Genomic DNA, 23259 nt, shown 5'->3' on the forward strand with positions numbered 1-23259 from the left:
TAAATACCCAACATTCGGATTGGTAGACGAGGAAGTTCAAGCCTTCTCGAAGATGTCACGTGATGTGCATTACCAAAGATCTGAGACATTGTGGTTTCATGACAGACACATTCTTTGATGTGCCCCTCGAAAGAGAATATACTCACCGTCGAAAGAAACGCGAACCATGGAAACATATAGAGAAGTGTGTACGTCAAGAGGAGATGTTTCCAATGTGTTCCAATTAATGACAAAACTAACAATCAGTCAAGTGGTACCACAGTGTCTTTATTCTTATCCTGATATGCTGCACGTGATTTCCAAACTTTAAACCCTAATCCTGCACGAGACAAATGTGCATCTCGAGTCGTGGATCTATAGCGTTATATGTGATGCGTTCATGAGCGTCGGTTCACACAACATACCAGTATGTTCGTTTGTACATCAAACCAATCTAATATCTCTTGAATATGAGTAATTCATCATATGTTACCCAACATATATCATGGTATTCGCGTTTCTGTTGTCGGTGAGTATGTATTGTACAGGTACAGCAGGATACAGACTGTCATTCTAACTATCACAACTTGACATGAATCCCGCGTCCTTATCGCTTTGTGGGGGCACGGGTGGCCCAGGCGTCTTAGGCGCCGCGACTCGATGTGCAGAGTTGCGTCCCTTGGACACGCCAGAAGTGGTAAACGTCTGAGACCTGCATCACTTTGAACTTTCCTCCCACATTAAGCTGACACACCGTGATATAACTGGAATATTGTTAAAAGCGGCGTTAAACCCAACCCACTCACTCCTATCACCTTGTAACAAATAATTTAGATATATGAATACAGTTATACATGTAATGATGCTATGATTATGTTTGATCGGCCTATCTGATATGTGTTAGGTCAACGCCATTGCCCCAGTCAAAGTGCTATAGCTGGAAGTACACGTATACTGATCAGTAAAAGTAACGTTACATATGTTGTTAAATATAGAGTCTAGGGCGTTTGTAATCGTCAGGTGTACCGTCAGTATCGTATTAATGTCAATGTGTGATGCATTAGCAAATGTGTGGCGATCATCGGTTTGTGAAGTTAGACTGGAATACAGTTTGTGAAGTTAGACTGGAATACAGTCAGCTGTAATCGCATGATCTCAGAGACGCCAAATTATGTCATTATTGACGGTCAACATTAGCATTTCACAACTGTCAGCCCAGGTGACTCTGTCGTCTAGGATGCCGAAGTTCTTTGCGAGTTGCCTCCCTTAGGCGTGTCAGAATCTTGGAATAAGGGTTTTGCCCCGATTTTGATTCTTATTTTGCTGGCATTATACCCGTGTTCGTAATGTGGTAAACGTTGCTTGAAACCGTGACTTTACTACTCAGCTTTAAACCTATCAAATTCACTTACTCCTTCCCGGTATCATATGATGCATTGTGGGTAAGGGACAGGCCATTATACACTGGGGGTGAGTAGGGTAGGAATTTTGTATGGAGAATAGATATTTTTCAGCTACTGCTGCGAGCCAGATATTTTTCTAATTAAACCTATGAGCCTGAATATATACCATGACCTGGTGTTCCCTTCGTTGAGAGTCAGCAACATCTTCCACTTGATGACAAAGTTACAGCCGTGTCAGCAACATGTCCAACTTAGCATTATATATATATATATATATGCCTGTTTGCCCGTAGTTGTTTTTTCTGTTTCATTCCATATGTTTTCGATTTAAAATAAATAATTCTTTGATTGACGTTTGTATTTCCTGTTCCCTGGATGTTACCAGGGTCCACTTGACCAAAGCGATCTTAGCGCAAAGGTGATCGTAACGACCAGATACTTTAACATAGGCTTACAATAGTCTTGGGGCCCGTTGCATCAGAAGTCTATGTTAACAGTATGGGACAGTCTTAGTGCTAAGACTGCTTTGTGCAACGGGGCCCAGGCTCGGATTATTCATAGACCGCCGTCACATGGCTGGAATATTGCTGAGTGTGGCGTTTAACTACAAACAAATACACCCTGAATTTCTTCTAGATAATGTATTAACATCAAGCATTACTTACGGTAGTGAATGCTGCAACGTGCGTTTTCACCGTTGTTTTTGTACGAGGTGACTGTGATGACCTCTATATCCAGAAACATGGCGGCACGTTCTGCACACTGTGCCTGTGATGACTGCCATGCCGTATAACGTTTGTTTGCTTGTATTCCGGCAATATGGCGGCGGTCTGTAAATAATCGAGTCTGGACCAGACAAACCAGTGATATCATGTGTCCACCAGTGATATGATATGCATCAACCAAGTCAACAAGCCTGACCATCCGATCCCGTTAGTCGCCTCTTACAACAAGCATGGGTTGCTGAAGACCAATTCTAACCCGGATCTTCACGGGTCTTGACCTATAACGCCTTCAAGCACGAGTGCCTCTTATGAATGTATACTAACACTTCTATCTTGAACCACATCGATAACTGAAGCAAATTGGGGCACGGATGGCCAATAAAGTGATAAACATTAAGCTAACATGCAGTGATATAACTGGAATACTGCCCAAAGCGGCGTTAAACCCAACTCACTCACTCCCTAAGATATATAGTATATTAAATCTCTGGAGAACCATGTGTTTCAAATATTACAGTTTAAACAGACGGCAGTGTTAGAAGCGGGTGTATATGACGGCAGTAGTGGTCAGGAGATGTCAGATATTATACGCATGGAGACAGATTTTATTGATGCTTCACGGCTGTTTCAGGCCTTTTTTAACACGTTTCACGAAGTTGGGGACAGAGTGGTCCCGAGTACCGCGTGCCGACAAAAGAGGATTGGGTGGCCGATAAATGGGAACTGGATGGCCGACAAATGAGGATTGAGTGGTCGATAAATGAGGCTTAGATGCACTCGCTGGTGTCATTTCAGTTTGAAAGTACCGGAAAGGAAATAGCTAATAATGAGATTCTGAAGAAAAATTAATAGTTTTGATTGATTGACAGAAATAAAATAAATCAACATATCAACTAAATGTGCGGTACTCCTGGTTCAGCTACAATTACAAATATCATTAAGAATACCTATATATTTCCAACAGACATTTGTCATCCACGTGAACACAAAATCACGTGTTAATTTATTTCTGGGGGCGAATATATTTCGTGACACCGGCTACTTGTACAATACAATACAATTCTGTAGTCCAAGCTATCGGCTCCACGGGATGCGGACGGACAACCACATTAAACTTTGAAAGAAGTTTTAAGGAAAGAAACATATTTCCTGTGTATGCCTAAACTGTAAAATTGCTCGAAAAACAACCTGTTATATGTTATCTTCATTAACAACGAATGTGGTTTTGTGATATTAAATAAAATATTTTATTGTATAAGTATGACCTATAAGAATACCAGTAAATTAACAAATCAAAGTTGTAGTTTATACCATTGATTTAATATTCATCTTGACTTTGGACATTTCCGAAACCCCTTTGGGCATTCTGATTTCATCCATAAGAGGAATTTCATCGAGCGTTGCTAGGTTACAGTCACGTGATGAGATCCCAACGGCTAAGCTCCATTGCGTGGCTTCAAATTTAAAAGTGTCCGTGTGGTTTAGGTTCTGTGAACAAAATGTCTGCCACATATGGCGAATCTCCTTATACCTGTCTGAACCTCTCTGAAGAAGCTTTTGTCTTCAGCGTGAATTTTGTCCCAGAAAAGCTGGTAAAAGTGATCATATAACATGTCTATGTCGTTCATTTCAGTAATAGTTTCATGAGGACAATGGATTCATCAAAATACACAGCAATAAGTATCAAGTGGAATGTGTTTTCTAAGTCTCTGATGAAATCCCGCGCCTGTGAGAGATTGCGAGACCACATATTGGGGAAACCGAGATCGACCGACATCCGGTTATTTGTGAAAGATGTTGATGCATTTGGGGGTTCGTACTTCCGGGGGTCCTTTAAGTATTCTGTAACTGGATTCTCGCCATTGATTGTCCATAGATAAGGCATTGGGTACACATATTTATAGTACATGAATGCCGACACAGTTTGGTCAAAGGGTTCTCGCAATATGGCGATATATTTAGTGTCGGGAGGAAAGAGTGGTTTCAGGAATGTCTTATTAAATATGATGTGATTAAACATCATGTCGTAAGTTCTGTTTCGCATAGGAGGTAGGACATTTCTACCATTAAAGTGACCATGTTCGTTCAGAATATTCTTCCGTAATGGAATCATCATCGTCAGATTCATTTTTAATCCATGTCTGACAAAAATATTCATCAAAGTCGTGCTTGCTGCCTTGTGTACTTTAAGAAATACGACATGCCGTACATTTGTATTTGGAACGAGTGAGTGAGTGAGTATGGTTTTACGCCGCTTTTAGCAATATTCCAGCAATATCACGGCGGGGGACACCAGAAATGGGCTTCACATATTGTACCCATGTCGGGAATCGAACCCGGGTCTTCGGCGTGACGAGCGAACGCTTTAACCACTAGGCTACCCGACCGCCCCGTATTTGGAACGACATGCTGCCATGCGGTCGTGTTTCCGGCCTACAGCCAACTAGGTCGGACAACTGGTACCCGACACTGCCAGTGTACATGTTGATGGTGATGCTGCTGCAGGTGAAGATAGGAAATGTAAAACTGACAAATGTTCATCAATATATCTTATCTGCTGTAGGGAATATCATAGCTCAAAACGCACATTTCACTACTGAACGCATCTTCAACTATCAAACGCATCATTCACTATTAAACACATCATTTACTTGCAATGACACCTTCGCTGTGGCTAACAAAGCTTTAAACGCATCATCCACTATTAAACACATCATTTACTTGCAATGACACCTTCGCTGTGGCTAACAAAGCTTTAAACGCATCATCCACTACTAAACGCATCATTTACTTGCAATGACATCGTAGTTGTGGCTAACAAAGCTCTAAACGCATCATTCACTACTAAACGCATCATTTACTTGCAATGGCAAGTAGTTGTGGCTAACAAAGCTCTAAACGCATCATTCACTAGCAATGGCTACATTTGGAAGAAATAAAATTTAATTACAAGACTAGTACACAACAAAGTCATTAAGTGAATATTGAATAGATTGATTCACGATATGACAACATCAAATCCTATATTTGTTTGATGAAACAGGTTTAAAGCAATCCAAATTGTACAATCATTATGATAAAATACAACATGCTTATATATGTGTGTCGCTATCCCTCTCACGTCAAATACAAAAATGTATAAAAATATTTTAATATAATTCAAAATCACTATTATTTTTACATTACAACTAAAACTATTGAGCTTAGCATTTCGAGCCAACAAACTATTGTATATATTTTCACCCTTAGAATTTCTGTTTAATTTGTTTGCGGTGGGGTCCAGGCAATTCCCCAAACAGACAATTCCAAATAATACTGCGTAAAATATTAATGCCAATTTGGAGAAAATTACCAATTGGATTAAAGCAAGTAAAATTAAATCCAAAGAAAACATAAACTATTCAATTTCAAGTCAAAGTCGTTAGAAGTTATGTACACGCATATATTGCCCATATGTTTTCTCCCATATTTGGGATAATTGTACCAAAGAACAAGAATCAATCCTTGAAAGTTTACACTTAGATTCATTACGGACTATTTGTGGGGCGACAAGGCGTACAAGTCATGAGGAACTTTATAGAGAAACTAACATAGCCAAAAGAAAACACTATTTCACAAGATTGAAAACACCTCTTCTGTCAGTGATTACTTTTAAAGAAATCGAACCAATTTACAGGCTACAAGTTGCTGAACAGAATGCTAAGCCAAGTCATTCCTTCCTGATACCATTAATAATTGGAATAGTCACCTGATATAGAGGATTATTAAACTATTATTATAATTGGACAATGTTACTAATATTCAGTTATACCACATTTTGTCACATAATCATTTATCGCCCCGGACTGGGTTGTAGTGATAAACTTCCATCGGCTTGAAAGACACATCTCAGATAACGCCATCATGCATGCTCTTGTGGCTATCCCATATACTGCATTTTTTTCATATGCCCTTACTACAATATTTTAAGAAAAGATTCATCTTTCTATTCTAAAGGTTAGAGTTTGAATTCAGTGCTTTATGGGAAACAAAATCTGTCAGTTTAGCTATTTTGAATTTAGTCCATATGTACATCCTACGTTCTTAAGAGTTAAATAGTTTTTCTTAATAATTGAATACCTTTCCATCAACCGCACCAAACTGTTGGCCACTCGTTTGTGTTCTGTTTTAATGTATATATATATTATGTTTTATAATATGTATGTATATATATATCTTAACCAACACATACCAATATTACTTGATAAATATAATTTTGTCTCTGGAGCAGTTTTAAGCAATCCCGATTCATTTACTGAATAAAAAATATTTGAAAAGCATGAACAATTTCCCATTCACCGTATGACATCACCCAAAATACCAATTTTTGTGAGAATTAATAAGAGGTAGTTTGGTAGGTGGCTTTTGGGATGAATGAATACTGACTGCCATGCTGTCAGAGTAGACATTCTCTAAGTAATACCTGTCACAAAGGGACGGCCCATTTGTGCTCTGGGTGGGTGTGTGTGAGTTGGGTTTAACGCCGCTTTTAACAGTATTCCAGTTATATCACGGCGTGTCAGCTTAATGTGGGAGGAAGTCTCAGACGTTTACCACTTCGGTGAAACCAACGAGCACGGGTATGGTGCTGACAAACCTAGAAACATAATCGGGGCGAACCGGGATTCGAACCCACAACCATAGGTTTCTGGCGTGCCCAGGGGACGCAACTCTGCACAGCGAATCGCGGCGCCTTAGACGACTGGGCCACCCGTGCCCTCTTGTGCTCTGGGAATGTGTTACGCAATATGTGTATTCACGAAACAACATTCAACAAAGTATGTACTTAGTCCTGTGATATTGGTGTCCTTTGGCATTAATGAACATGTAAGTAGATACAACACGGGTGGATTGATGCATTCGTACTTGGTATGAATAGATGAATTACAATTCGTTCTTAACCGTGTGCGAAATACCCATAATGTCGGAAAGCGCAAGTTAAATCCCCAATTAATGGCTTCGTTCTTAAATAAATCACAACTCGACATTTATACTTGTATCACTGTGTAGATTCTTTTATATTGTAATGATGTTAATCACGTAAAATACGCCACTCAACCAGTTCATGTACTCAACCATTTCCAGTATTATTTTCACAAAAGATTTAAGATTAAAAACAGTTATCAAGATATATTGTACAAAGCTTCAGAAACTGCATCCTTGATGTACTATTCTCTATTGTATGACATTAGATATATGCTCCAGTACCGCCGCTGGTGATTTAATTTATGAGAAATAAACATATTTTGGTTTGCACCCAACCATGCGCGTGCTAAAGTATACAGACCAACGAAGCTTTTCAAAGTAGAAATTAAGCAAACCGAATATTTATCAAATTGATTATTGCTAGAACATATGCAAAAACAACAAGTACTATAATCGGAAATACATTTACATGTCATATATGCACCCGGATGCTCAAAATCACAATACAATGCTAATATCCAATATTTGTGTTCCAGCGAGTAAACACCGAATAGACAAGGACCAAAAACAGCCTTACAGACTCAGACTCTCTCAAAGGAAAAAAGGTGCAGGCCATATCATTTGGATATTACTTATTCTGTTAAAGGGATGGGTGTGTGTGTGTGTGTGTGTGTGTGTGTGTGTGTGTGTGTGTGTGTGTGTGTTACATTGCGTGAAGCCCATTTTTGGTGTCCCCCGCCATGATATGATATTGCTAAAAGCGGCGTAAAACCATATTCACTCTCTTCCTCATTATTCTGTTAAGGAATTGGCAAAATCAGCAAATAGAGCTCTTGGTGTTCTTATCTGTAAATTTAGATTAGCGGGTGGTATGTCATTTTCAGTTTTTAATAAACTGTATGATAACCTTGTTCAGCCAATACTTTCGTACGGTTCGGCTATCAGGGGCCTCAAGCAATTCAGCTGTATTGATTCTGTTCAAAACAGAGCTGCTCGTTTCTTCCTTGCGGTTAATAACAAAACTCCAAATCTATCAGTCCGTGGCGAATCAGGATGGACAAGCCTACTTACAAAACAGCATATTGAAATATTTCGTTTTTGGCGGCGAATTCAAGCGGTCGATCCCAATAGACTTCTTTGTTCGATTAGTAAATGGTCTACAAAATTCCGTAAATCCTGGGTAAACAATGTTTTGGATTTGCTTAATAGTTTAGATCTAACTGTCTCTGACGATCTGCATTTAACCCAATTCGATTTTATCCGTCTAAAATTATAAGTTATTAGCGTCAGATGAGCATAATTGGTATTCAGAATTGTGGAATGATAGGGGTTTACAAAATGGAAATAAGCTTTGTACTTATCGATTGTTCAAACACTTGCTCTCTGCTGAACCCTATGTTACATGTATTATGAACAGGTTTCATCGTAGTATCCTAAGCAAGTTACGCTGCGGCACATTACCCTTAGAAGTTGAAATTGGTAGATTTGAAACCTATCACGCCTTTACGTCTGGTCCACAGGAGAAAATGAAATAAATATAGGATCAGACTTAATAGTTCTCGACCATAAATCATATCTTAAGTCAGAATAAAATGGACAGTTAATGAGAAAATGTATTTTCTATAGCTTTATTATTACATAATTTACAAATTAAATTATGTAATAATAAAGCTGCAGAAAACTGCTATATCTTATTTCATAGACACCACTTGTATTGGGGTGTGTGGTGTGTGTGTGTGTGTGGGGGGGGGGGGGGGGGGGAGACACGGGTGGCCCAGTCGTCTAAGGCGCCGCGATTCGCTGTGCAGAGTTGCGTCCCTTGGGCATGCCAGAAACCTATGATTGTGGGTTCGAATCCCGGTTTCGCCCCGATTATGTTTCTAGGTTTGTCAGCACCATACCCGTGTTCTAGGTTTGTCAGCACCATACCCGTGCTCGTGGGTTTCACCGAAGTAGTAAACGTCTGAGACCATGATGATGAGGAATAGGAATGAGGAATGAGGAATGAGAAGGACAAGGCGAAGGCAGTATTGGTTGAGACCTTGGATCGCAAGAAGGTGAGGTGGGGTGAAAGTGGGTTTATTGCACAAGATTATGGCACTTCAGCCTCAGTCACACAGACAATGCGACCGCTATGCAACCTCTTGGCAACCAAAAGACCAATCGTAGCCAAGATCGTTTCCAAAATCTAGACCCTGGGGTCCTGTCCATTATAAGGATAGAATTACGACACTTCCATGGAATTTTCTTTCAGTACAGCCTTGAAGCAAGGCTATCCCATGGGTTGACACCCCCCCCCCCCCCCCCCAACACACACACACACACACACGCCACCCTCCCCACATTTGATCTACCCCACCCCGCCTCGTGACTTTTTTATAAGAAAATACAGCACATAGAACAAAACAAACAATTACAAGAATATGTTTATTTCCATTAAAATACATCACGTTGTCGCCCTATTGTCATGGTTATTGTTGTGTTTGACTGAGGCCTTGTTCATGGAGGAACTGCTCACTTTAATCCAACGACCGCTCTTTGTCTCTATTAAATGGTGAGATCTTGGTGTTTTATGGTATTTACTTTTACTTACACGACTGACACCAAACATCCTATCTGGTAAAGACATGACCCGTTCTTTCGACTTCCTGTAGTAATTTAATCTCACTTTTTCCATAAGAGGAATTTCATCGGTCGTTGCTAGGCTACAGTCACGTGACGAGACCTCAAAGGCTGAACTCCACTGCGTGGCTTCAAGTTTCAAGGTGTCCGTGTGGTTGAGGTTCTGTGAACAAAATGTCTGCCACATATGGCGAATCTCCTTATACGTCTGAACCTCTCTGAAGAAGCTTTTGCCTTCAGCGTGAATTTTGTCCCAGAAAAGCTGGTAAAAATGATCATATAGCATGTGATCAAGCCACGCCCACCGCCTATGTCGTTCACGATCTTTGGGTGTGAATTTGAGATCATGTCCTTTCTTCAAAGAATTACTTGATATGTACAAGATATCCTGAAATTCCCATTTCAGTAAACGTTTCATGAGGACAATGGATTCATCAAAATACTCAGCAATAAGTATCAAGTGGAATGTGTTTTCTAAGTCTCTGATGAAATCCCGCGCCTGTGTGAGATTACGAGACCACACATTGGGGAAACCGAGATCGACCGACATCCGGTTATTTGTGAAAGATGTTGATGCATTTGGGGGTTCGTACTTCCGGGGGTCCTTTAAGTATTCTGTAACTGGATTCTCGCCATTGATTGTCCACAGATAAGGCATTGGGTACACATATTTATAGTACATAAATGCCGACACAGTTTGGTCAAAGGGTTCTCGCAATATGGCGATATATTTAGTGTCGGGAGGAAAGAGTGGTTTTAGGAATGTCTTATTAAATATGACGTGATTAAACATCATGTCGTAAGTTCTGTTTCGCATTGGAGGTAGGACATTTCTACCATTAAAGCGGCCATGTTCGTTCAGAATATTCTTCCGTAATGGAATCATCATCGTTAGATTCATTTTTAATCCATATCTGACAAAAATATTCATCAAAGTCGTGCTTGCTGCCTTGTGTACTTTAAGAAATACGACATGCCGTACGTTTGTTTTTGGAACGACATGCTGCCATGCGGTCGTGTTTCCGGCCAATAGCCAGCTTGGTCTGGCAAACTGGTACCCGACACTGTCAGTGTACATGTTGATGGCGATGATGCCGCAGATGAAGATAGCCAAGAAAGACACAGCCTTGCAACGTTGGAATCTGTAAATGTAAAATCAAAAGCAGTTCTAAGAATCTGTGATAAGTGGTATCAGCACTCGGCAACTTCAAACAATCGCATTAAAATCAGACCTTAGTTCTCGCTACCGCTAAACAAAAATCTGAAGACATCCCATTAGGGGTCACGTCAGAACGACCTTTCATTCGACCAATCAGAGCGTCGCTTACCAGATCATGAAAGTGAGAGTCGGAATGTGATTTCTAATCATACAACCTCGAAAACTTTAACACGGGGTTTTCCGAACGATAGTAACGGGTTTAACGACTGAATCCATACAATCTAGACCATCTATTAGCCATTCCAGAATGTTCTTTTGTCCAGGTTTCAAATTTGTAATCGAGAATTTGTCAAAATATGTTTCGAAGCCTACTCGCCAATTTGAAATTAGTGCCGTAAAGCACGAGAAAGCTGCTTCCTGATTGGTCATTCCATTGGTCGGTCCAAGTTCGCGCAAGGTCGGTCTGACGAGACCCGTAATGGGATGTCCTCAGATCTTTGTTATGCGGTACCGAGAACTAAGATCTGATTTTAATGAGATTGCAACTTCAAATAACAATAACACTATAAATATCGTAGTTCTGAGCACGCCATATCATGAAATACTATTCTAGCTTTTAACGCAAGCTTGACGCACAATAGTAATAAAAGAATACGATTATCATGGCTCTAAACGCAACATTGTCTGACACTAATAATACAAAGAATATCGTGATTCTAATCTTAAAATTGAATAACTTTAGACTAGCTCTATCAATGACAAAACGAATATCGAGCCTCTAAACTTACTGACTAACAACAATTATTGAAATGATAAAACAAAACGATTATCGTGGCTGTGAACTTTAGCACTTTGAACACTAGCAGTATCAATAAGAAAACGGTGTCGGTAGTTTTAAACATAACACCGAGTACTCATAACAGCAGCAGCATTAATAATACCGATTACTGCAGCTCTACGCGCAGACACTGACTAACAATAACACTAACAGACCAATAAAAACAAACAATTATCGCTGTCCACACCGCGATATTAGCTGAATTAATGTTAACACCAAAGGTTAGACTAGCAGCAACAATAACAAAATGATTACCGTAGCTCCAAGCCGTATGTTGACTTATGATTACACTAAAAGTATTAATAATCTGATAATCGTAGCTCTAAACTTAATATTGACAAATAATAACATTAACAATATTAATAAAAATAATTAACTTTTTTAGTGATTACTTTAACTAAATGTTCCTTTTTAATAGTCTATTTTGCGATATCAAAAAACAAATAATTTAACAGCAAGAACTTTGAAAAGGAAACAACAATTCTAATCTATTCACACAGAAGATCAAATGTCTCTGACTTAAATGAAACTATTTTGGCAGTTAGGAACAGTTACGTATGATTGGGTAACATGCATCTTACTACTGACTAACAGTTACACGTTAATGAATGATAGTTATTTTTATCCATATTGTTATATGAACATTTATGCTAAGACATATAAACATTCTGATTTTATTACAATTTCAATATGAGTTACTCTTGTGAAGTAATAGATAAAAGTTACACTTTGATTTTTAGAAATTCCAAATAACATAAATACTAATCAGGATCAATATAAAATAAACTATTATATTATCATAGCATTCTACATAGCTTCATCTACAAAGCAGTATCAGAGTAACGTGTCTATCTATAATGAAAACCCCTTAGAATCTTAATTGCCAAATCGAAATCGGTCTTTTGGGTTTTTTTTGTTTGTCGTTTAACGCCGCACTCAGCAATATTCCAGCTATATGACGGCGGTCTGTAAATAATCGAGTCTGGACCAGACAATCCAGTGATTGACATCATGAGCATCGATCCACGCAATTGGGAGCGATGACGTGCATCAACCACCCGATCCCGTTAGTCGCCTGTTACGACACGCATAGTCGCCTTTTACGACAAGCATGGGTTGCTGAAGACTTATTCTACCCCGGATCTTCACGGGTCTCGAAATCAGTCTATTAACTACTGAAGCACAGCACAGGCTCGCCTTTCCTCCCATAAAATCACCATTAGAGTCACAGCATATTATGTATTTGCAGGTGCTGTAAGTTACGTATCAGACACTGGTCACATATCTCGCTATGTCTACTGCTTCCCTGCCGCAGCTTGGAGAACTTCCCTGACTTGCCATTAGGCAGCAAAGGTTCTTTGTTGCATTTTGTGTCAAGCTTCAATCTCCGCCTTATTAACAGTAACGTATGAATCGGTAACGTATGCAGAGCTCTAGATAACTTTTGAGCAATTGAGTTTTTACTCTAGGGTTTCTATTTTAATTGGGTTATTACATTTTTCATGGGGTAACCAATATTATTCACTCATCTATTCATCACTTTTTGGGGTTTTCCCCAAAACTAGTTAACATTTTAAGATTTAAAAAAAAGTGAAATAATGTTTCAGATTTATATAACTGTTCTAAATATATATAATTGTGTTAGCTAATGAAATTAGCTCCCTTGTATGCATGCTGAAAAAGGCTTCTTTGTGTATTTACGCGAGCTGTTTTTTTACATTTGAGTTTTAGGGACACTGTAACTTGATAATGCCCTCATGGTGCTTGACGACGGGCCATTATCACGCCCGTTGTTAGGCGACGTCATATTGATGTTCAAACGTGACGTCATCTGGTTTGTTCTATGACGTTTTCATATTTGAACAAGTGGATCAGTGACATTCGTTGTGTTTTGACTGCAGTAAATGTTTCAAAACCGATATTGTTTTTTTTTCATACAATGGGTGGGTTTCTCGGCAGGATAAAGCCAACGGATAAAAACGATATCCGTTGGGGTCATATGCGGATAGAGATGCAAATATCAAAGTTCAAGTAGGGACTACTTTCACTGTTTATAAACAAACATGGCCAAGCCCTTGTCATTCGGCGATCGAGTAAGAATTAACCATCGGGAATGTGGAGAAACTACAGGGATAATTGCTATCATTATGAAAAGAATAGTCTAATATACTGAAAATCAGTGTCTTACTGTGACGTAGCTAAGGCATTTTACAAGTTTTGGCAACTTTGGAGATATAATTTGAGAAACAATTTAGCGAGGGCACTATCCAAGCGGGATCACTTTACATATCTGTTCTTGTAGACCTCTGCGGCTTGGAACCTTTTTACAAATTAATACAGTTGGATTTGGCCGAAATTTATGTTCGAATTGTTACCTTGTTTCGTTTTGTCGCTTTGTGTACATCTGACTGCAATTCGTAACGGTATGACAGTGCAGGCCAACTGTCAACAACGTCTGACTGTGGCTGTGACGTTTCATAAACCAGGGTTAGAGTAGCTTCCCTTTGATAAAGGGGAGTTACTCTATCGGAAAAACCGATGCATTGCCGCGAAAGGCAGGTAAAAACAATTTGTGTAGGCAATTGCTTTGCATATATGTAGTTACGCCACTATATAAGAAAAAGGTTTCTGTTGGAACTATATTGGCAACTGTCACTGTCCGACTGACACATCACTTACCCTCTGATGTAATATATATTCATGCGCAACATTCCAGGGAAATTGCAATGTTTAGGTAGATCTGTTTGTGAGTGATGGAAAGAGATTTTCGAGCACAGAATTGAAGAATGACACTATATGATAAAGAGGTTATCACGCTTGTACATATACGCTAAATACAATGTTTATTCCTAATACAGGATAATTACCATACCCAAACACACTCGCGTGATAACCTCTATTTATTTTTATTTCATAACTTTTATCCATTTTAGCCTTTTTTTAATCGAGCTTCTGCCAATGATAATGTCCTGAAAAATAGCGTTGCCCTTCTATCATTACACTCATTAAACACAGTGTGTTTATTTCTGTATTATGGGCCTCGTGGCCTACAGTACAAAAGATCCATTCATATTTTATAGAACAAATGTGAAATTTCATCCAATTACAACATGCATGCATGCGTGGAACAAAATGTCATACAATGATTTGTTTGTTCAGTTTCAAACTATAAAGAAAATAAATTCCTCTTAAGGAACAGAGCAATTTTTTTTTACATGTACATCACTAATTGCCATTAACAATTTAAACTTATCCTCTGAAGGAAATTTATGAAAATATGATGGAATAAATTGTTGGCGACTATTTCTGTATGCCGGGCATACCAATTAAAAATGATACTCATCTTCTTTAACTGCCAAATCACATTTTTCACATAAACTTTCTAATACATTTGAGGAATTAAAATCATTTGAGGACCGTATTTTTGAATATTCAAGTGGTGAGAAGAGCATCTAAATTTACACAAAATTCTAATCAAATCCTTGTGTTCTAAATGTAGAATATAGGATTCGGGAGTTAACAGTGTCTTAAAACTAGAATAACTTTCTAAAAAAAGAGAATTTTCTATTTTACTATGCAAAGTTTGAATTCCAATATCCTTACACCGTTGTTTGAACTGCTGCAGAAATGCACCCACATCCCCATACGATTGCATAATCCAAACATATGAAAAACCTGTAATGAACAAAAGTTCCCGAACGTGACTGACTTAGTTTACTCTTCCTAACTCATCATGTGATTTCAACATGGCATAACAAGCCCTAGGATATCTACCATAATCTAAGGTTAAAAGTTTACACCAATATTTAATAACTTTTGTAAAACACGCAACAGATATATATAATTTCTTCCACAGTCTCCGAGAACCGCATTGCTGGAAGAATATTTAGATAAACCTATTTTATCGTTATATATGGATCCCCAAATCTCGGAACCGCATGTCAAAATCGGTAATATTTTCGTATCGAAAATTGTACATGCAACAGAAAAGGAACTATTTGGAAACTTCTTAAATACTCGTATCATTACACTCAGTTAGCAGTCAACTCAACAGATGTTGGACTGTTCTGGGTTCGAGTCCCTGGTCTATGTATATAGATTTACACAGTAACCTACGTACCGTTTCATCGTCACCACTCTCAGCGTCGAGACTCTCGGCAGCGTCTGTAACAGAAATAAGCATCATCAAAGTCACATACACTGTTCAATCTTGTGATGGAAAGAAAGGATAACAGCAGGCTCTGTGGTCAAAATCGCTCCCCTTGTTGTTGTCAGGATCCGCTGCCCGTCCAGATTATGACTTTGGTCTCACCACAATACCCGCGTTTATGAGGTGAGGTGAGGTGAAATGGGGTTTTACGCAGCGTCACAGATTACTGCTCTTATATAGCGACGTGTGTGTGTGTGTGTGTGTGTGTGTGTGTGTGTGTCTGCTTGTACTAGTGCGGACTGATGCCGATTTATAGTGCTAGCACACTGAGATACCATGCCGCAGTTTAACATGAATACCCCACTCATACACAGTATACTGACTCCGAGCCGACCAGTCCTAGTTTTTGCCCCTTAATACCGAGCGCCAGACAGGGTAACAACAAGTACCATCTTTTAACGTCTTTTGGTATGACGCGGCCGTGGATCGAACCCCGGACCTTCCGCTCTCCGGGCGGACGCTCTGCCACTAGACCACGGAGGCGGTCCCCGCGTTTATGAACGTGAGGGTAGGCTGAGTATTTATCATTACTCTTGCTGCCATTCACCAAAGTTGTGTAAGTCTGCGACCTGCGTCATGTAAGCACTTCCTTCGACATGAAGCTGACGTGCCGTTATATCATTGAAATAATGAAAGATCCGGGGTAGAATAGGTCTTCAGCAACCCATGCTTGCCGTAAAAGGCGACTATGCTTGTCGTAAGAGGCGACTAACGGGATCGGGTGGTCAGGCTCGCTGACTTGGTTGATGCATGTCATCGTATCCCAATTGCGTAGATCGATGCTCATGATGTCAATCACTGGAATTGACTGGTCCAGACTCGATTATTTACAGACCGCCGTCATATAGCTGGAAGGTTGCTGAGTGCGGCGTTAAAAACCAAACAAACAAAACAAACTAACGCGGCTTTAAAACTCACCCAAAACATAGTTTGGTTGCAGCATCAGTTTTAAAAGTCCTGTGCCACCCACTCCACGAACCTGTCATCCACAAAGAGTATACTGTACTGTACTACAGCAATCACATCAATCACCCCATGTCGACATGCCTATTGGTTAGTGTCAGCCTCGTTCTGGGGTGGTTGATGGTGATGACACCACTAGGTGGCGCTGCGAACCATCGACCCGCGTTGAAACCAAAAACACTCTACACCTGGCTCAGACGGCACGAGGCAACATTGACATTCAGACAGGTGTGTGTTGAAATGAAAAACAGTTCTATGTTTAGCTGCATGGCAAGATGTAGATTTACCCTTATAAGTGGTATGTCCGCGTTAGTTGACGACACTCAGGTGCTAGACGCTCGCGAACTGATGTAATTAAGGCAGAGAACTCATCCCGGCTAAACCATCCAGGTAGATGTCAAGTAAACAACGTGTTCTTTTACCGTCCTGATCATGTGAAGCAAATGTAACAAATAAATGTTGTTACACAGTTTATGGTCTTCATGGTCGTTTGACATTTTTGTCCATTTCAGAGTCGCTTTGCAAATTCGGTTCATAGCCTTAATGAATTGCTGAAATGAAAACACTTATGATCACAGCTTCATATTCGATCCCTGCCGCCTATAATTTGCAGAAGTTAGAAATATATGACCAAACTGGTAACAATATCTACGAATATGATTCACATCCGAAATTCTCAGTCCTCGCCGTCACTGAGACAAGTTTAGTCACTGATGGCGTATAATATCGCCCACTCACCTCCAGGCAATCCGCCTCAATGATCCCAGTAAACCACAGACCGGTTGGTCGCTTGTAGATTGTTTCACAGATCCCGTGACGTCAAACCTTTGTAACCAAACTCTCAATCTGCTTTTAAACTGAGCAGATGGTTATGGTATTGGGCAGGTCTGTAATTGCATTTCTCTCTAAGGAATATGAACACAGGTGGAATCCACCATTGCCCAACATCAACACAGCCATGCGAGTCTGTCGGACATCTTAAAACAAAACCACTGTTCGCTACAGCCACAATCTCCTAATTCGGCATCGATCTCCAAGCAAAGGTCGTATTGTTTAAACGCGGGAGGAACGTTCAACAAATATCTTTTGATGTCTCACACGATGCTGTCATTGCCAGTCGAGGCAGGCAGGTTACCAGCGTAAGCATAGCTGAGCGCTGATAATCCCCCTCCCTCCGATAGACCCCCCACCAATATCACCCCAACCCTTCCCAAACAACTCGATCCCAAGCCTCTCTCCAAACAATAGACTTGTGAACATTTTAATCATTAGGGCTTCGTGCCTGCAAAGCAGAAGCCCTATTGTAATTGCAAATATTATTATTATTATTATTATTATTATTTATTATTCCGCCGTTTTTTGTACCAGAACTGCAAAGAGAACCAGTGGGCAGAATCGCTCCAAAATCGACAGCAACATCGGCACCAACGTGACGCAGATACCAGCAAAAATGCAAGGCCATAGGCGCAATGGCAAAGGGCAGACAACTCAAAACAATTTCAAAAATTTCAATTTCAGCAGCAAATATCTCCGAAACTTAAAGTCCAATGACTACCAAATTTGGCATGCGGCAGCCCAATCAGATGCCCATCAATTTTGCCTCGACGGACAATGTCGCTGAAACGCACCGTTTGGCAGCCATATTGGATTCAAGCTTTTACACATGCATTTTAGCACTTTCTCACCACTTGGCCGCCAAATCTATCTCCTCTGAAACTACCAGAGCAAAGGCTTCAAAACTTTGCATGCTTGGTCTCTATGCACCACACTACAAATTTTCTTAGCGAAATTTTGATATCTGCTTTAATAGCCGCCATATTGAATGCTACTTCCGGCCGAAATTTGTCACCAACATAATGCATGACTTTGCAATTACGTGTTTACATGGAATCTTATCATGCAAAGTAGTTGCAGCAACTGCTTCCTATCTTGCCATTGGCCGCTGAACATTTTCTGTTCTTGAACACATGGCAAAAGTCACGTGGTTTGGTGGCCATATTGGATTGAACATGTTGATAGCGGATTTGTCATTTTGTGCTGGGTTCGCCTCTTCCGCAATCATTTTCTCTGCCTGTATCAGCCACAGTACTTTCAAAATTTGCACATATTTTGTCCATAGTTCAAACGTCAACACTCTAGAACCGTTTTGACATATCTCAATTTGTTACGGAAATATAAGAGTTTGCTTCTGATGAAAATACTGTCCTAAATATTTTTTAAAAAAGAATATATCGTCATTGGTTTCGCATAGACATAGTTGTAAATTGGCAGTATATAATAACTGTTTTTTGTCGCACATATTTTGTTCTTACATGCATGTCAAAATGTAATTAGTTTAGCGGCCATATTGGATTCTGGAAATTTATCTGCACACAGCACATCTGCCCAAGTTCTTCGTGAATCAACGTTGAAAAGTGACATGACGCATCAGCATAGCAAGCCGAACAAGTTTTGTTCTTAGTGGCTTGTCAAAAGTTGAGCCATTTGGCGGCCATATTGGATTGAATGCATCAATTGATTAAAAACGGCATAAAACAGCATATATCTCAGACACTATGGACCCAATAGCTTTCAAATTTTACATGCGACACCGTCATATGATACTGATCATTTTACCCCCTAGACTAAAAATTGATAAATTCAACCGTTTGGCCGCCATCTTGGATTTAAGATTTTTTCTTTCAGGTTGCCATGGAAACACAACTTGAAAACCAAATGGCTTGATTTTCACAGCATGAGTAGATACAGACCATATAAAGAATTCTACAAAGTTACAGCACTGTACATTGAACGGTTTATGAGTAATGCTAAAAAAACGTTTTTGGCGGACAGACACGCGGACGGACGGCGGACATAATATTCTCCAAATCTGAATAATACGAATGATACATCAAGTCGGGGTTAAGCACAAACACCAATCGCCACCACCATACATTCAACTACAGTCACGTTTCAGCTCGCCCCCAAAAGGCATAAAAAAGTACACAAATGACCTTGACCCCGTCACCATGGTGACCTTGGTTTTTTCGAAATGTTTTTTGTCTTGCTACCCGATTCCGGTGTCAAAACTGCCAAAATCGCTCAAATAACGATTTTTAATTAGGGCTTCGTGCCTGCAAAGCAGAAGCCCTATTGTAATTGCAAATATTATTAGGGCTCCAAGCCGAAAGGCTGGAAGCCCTATTGTAATCGTTCGATTTATTATTTATTATTATTATTATTATTATTATTTATTATTCCGCCGATTTTTGTACCAGCGCTAGCACAATAACCACTGGCCCGATTTTGTTCAAATATTGTGTGTGTATGGAGACCTTTGAGTACTAGATTCCCCCAAAAACACAAGGCCATAGGCTCAAAGGACAAGGGAAGATAACTGAAAAACAAGTATTTTTTGACGATATATTTTGCCCTGCTGCTCCACAACCGTTTGTCCGTTTACTTTCAAACGTTGTATGTATCTGCTGCTTCAGTTTCTTGACATTGTTTGTTCTTTGACTTTGGTCATTGGTCACATGGTTTGGCAGCCATATTGGATTAAAGGTTTTAACAGGGTTTTTGGGGTACCTGTCTTCAAATACTATCTCCTCTGAATCCACTGCATGAAATGCTTTCAAACTTTCTGAGAATGGTCTCCATACAGAACACAACAAATAGGCATAGCCGTTTTTGGATATCTTTTTTAGTTGCGGCCATATTGGATTTAAGGTTTTCACAGGGTTTTTTGGGTACCTGTCTTCAAATACTATCTCCTCTGAATCCACTGCATGAAATGCTTTCAATCTTTCTGAGAATTGTCTCCATACAGAACACAACAAATAGGCATAGCCGTTTTTGGATATCTTTCTTGGTGACGGCGCTACTGGATTTTGATTTTGATGATTTTTTTCACCGAATATTTACTTTATACAAAGATCATATCTTGTAAGGTTCTCCACAGAAACTATTGAAAGTTCACATGAAGTTAGTCGGACATATGTACATCATATTTTGTTCTTGGTTGCATGCTAAAAGTAACACCGCTTGGTGGTAATATTGACAAAATACCGAATACATCGCTCAGAACACCTAGGGTTATTTCCCTTGGACCGTCAAGTGTCTTTTGCAGTATGTATATTACCCTGGAAGATGAGGGTTGGAATTGGTCTTCGGCAACCCATGCTTGTCTTAAGAGGCGATTATCGGGATTCGAACATTGTCTTGGTGGTAAATGGGTATAGAACACACTGGTTAACTCTTGCACATACCAATTTCGTAGCGGTGATGTCCTGCAAACGGTGACTATCATTTGCATGAGTTGGTACAAGCAAACCATATGCGGATTCGAACATGGTCGATGTCAAACATGGGTTAAGAACACACTGGGACATATGTGGTGATGTCTAACAAGCAGTTCATTACATTTGACGGCGTTGGTACAGGCAAACCATTTGAGGATTCGAACATGGTCGATGTCAAACATGGATTAAGAACACACTGGGACACATGTGGGGATGTCTGACAAGCAGTTCATTACATTTGACGGCGTTGGTACAGGCAAACCATTTGAGGATTCGAACATGGTCGATGTCAAACATGGGTTAAGAACACACTGGGACACATGTGGGGATGTCTGACAAGCAGTTCATTACATTTGACGGCGTTGGTACAGGCAAACCATTTGAGGATTCAAACATGGTCGAAGTCAAACATGGGTTAAGAACACACTGGGACACATGTGGGGATGTCTGACAAGCGGTTCATTACATTTGACGGCGATGGTACAGGCAAACCATTTGAGGATTCGAACATGGTCGAAGTCAAACATGGGTTAAGAACACACTGGGACACATGTGGGGATATCTGACAAGCGGTTCATTACATTTGACGGCGTTGGTACAGGCAAACCATATCAGGATTCGAACATGGACGAGGCCGGAAACAGGTTTAGCACTTTATCTCAGCAATACGACATAAACCCGGGGCCCCGACGAACTCAGAACGCTCATCCATTTGACTGGAGCTCAACTGACAAAGAAGTTACAGCCTGTTAAAGAGTCACCAAGCCGAAAAGCTGAAGAGTCCCAGTGCTATCGTTCGATTTAATATTATTATTATTCCGCCGATTTTTGTACCAGAGCTAACATAATAACCATTGTCTCGATTCCGTTCAAATTTTGTATGTGTATCCAGATACTTATGTACCAGATACCACACAAATTCCAAGGCCGTAGGCCCAAAGACCAAGGGCAGATAACTGAAAAATAAACAATTTTTAAAGCTATATTTAGCCCTATTGCTCCGCAACCGCTTGTCCAATTACTTTCAAACTTTAGATGTGTCTGCTGCTTTGGATGCTTGACATTTTATGTTCTTTGACTTTGGTCATTGGTCACGTGGTTTGGCAGCCATATTGGATTCAAGGTTTTCACAGTGTCTTTTGGGTACCTGTTTTTAAATGCATACTCTTCTGAATCCATTGCATGAAATGTTTTCGAACTTTCTGAGAATGGTCTCCTTACATAGCACATCAAACTCTGTTAGCCGATTTTGGATATCTTTTATATCGACGGACCTATTGGATTTTGATTTTGATCATTTTTTTCACCTTTGAAGATCATATCTTGTAAGGTTCTCCACAGAAACTATTGAAAGTTTTCATGAAGTTAGTGTGCCATATGCATCTTATTGTTTGTTCTTGGTTGCATGCTAAAAGTAACACCTTTGGTGGTAATATTTTATTAATATTTGGGACACCCCTGGAACACGCCAATTTCGTTGTGGCGATTTCCGGTGACTATGTTGTTACGGAATTGGTATAAGCAAACCCTTAATGGATTCGAACATGTCCGAGGTCGGAAATGGGGTAAGAACAAACTTGGACACCCCGGCACACGACAATTTTGTAACGGTGATACCCTACAAGTGGTGCCTACATTTGAGGGATTTGGTACAAGGAAACCCTTTGAGGATTCGAACATAGATGTTTGTGCACAGTATAGCTTGGAGCCCGCCATTGCTGCTTTGCAGCTATATTTATTATTATTATTATTATTTATTATTCCGCCGTTTTTTGTACCAGAACTGCAAAGAGAACCAGTGGGCAGAATCGCTCCAAAATCGACAGCAACATCGGCACCAACGTGACGCAGATACCAGCAAAAATGCAAGGCCATAGGCGCAATGGCAAAGGGCAGACAACTCAAAACAATTTCAAAAATTTCAATTTCAGCAGCAAATATCTCCGAAACTTAAAGTCCAATGACTACCAAATTTGGCATGCGGCAGCCCAATCAGATGCCCATCAATTTTGCCTCGACGGACAATGTCGCTGAAACGCACCGTTTGGCAGCCATATTGGATTCAAGCTTTTACACATGCATTTTAGCACTTTCTCACCACTTGGCCGCCAAATC

The 23259-nt window shown here is 39.9% G+C and overlaps 1 protein-coding gene and 1 pseudogene across 1 annotated transcript in view; both read right to left on the minus strand.

Annotated features, from left to right (window-relative positions):
* Positions 1–3412: 3412 nt before the first annotated feature.
* Positions 3413–4732, minus strand: LOC139451757 (galactosylceramide sulfotransferase-like; annotated as a pseudogene).
* Positions 4733–9518: 4786 nt separating this feature from the next.
* The window catches only part of LOC139452835 (galactose-3-O-sulfotransferase 2-like), a 52361-nt gene continuing 38620 nt past the window's right edge, over positions 9519–23259 (minus strand). The window contains exons 2-3 of the mRNA XM_071234461.1: positions 15812–15855; positions 9519–10836 (exon numbers count right to left, since the gene is read on the minus strand). Of these exons, the coding sequence (XP_071090562.1) occupies positions 9519–10836; positions 15812–15855 (1362 nt within the window). The remainder of the gene's footprint in view (positions 10837–15811; positions 15856–23259) is intronic.

This window comes from Haliotis cracherodii, unplaced genomic scaffold (assembly GCF_022045235.1).
Source record: "Haliotis cracherodii isolate W230 unplaced genomic scaffold, xgHalCrac1.p SCAF_9, whole genome shotgun sequence".
Classification (NCBI taxonomy): Eukaryota; Metazoa; Mollusca; class Gastropoda; order Lepetellida; family Haliotidae; genus Haliotis; species Haliotis cracherodii.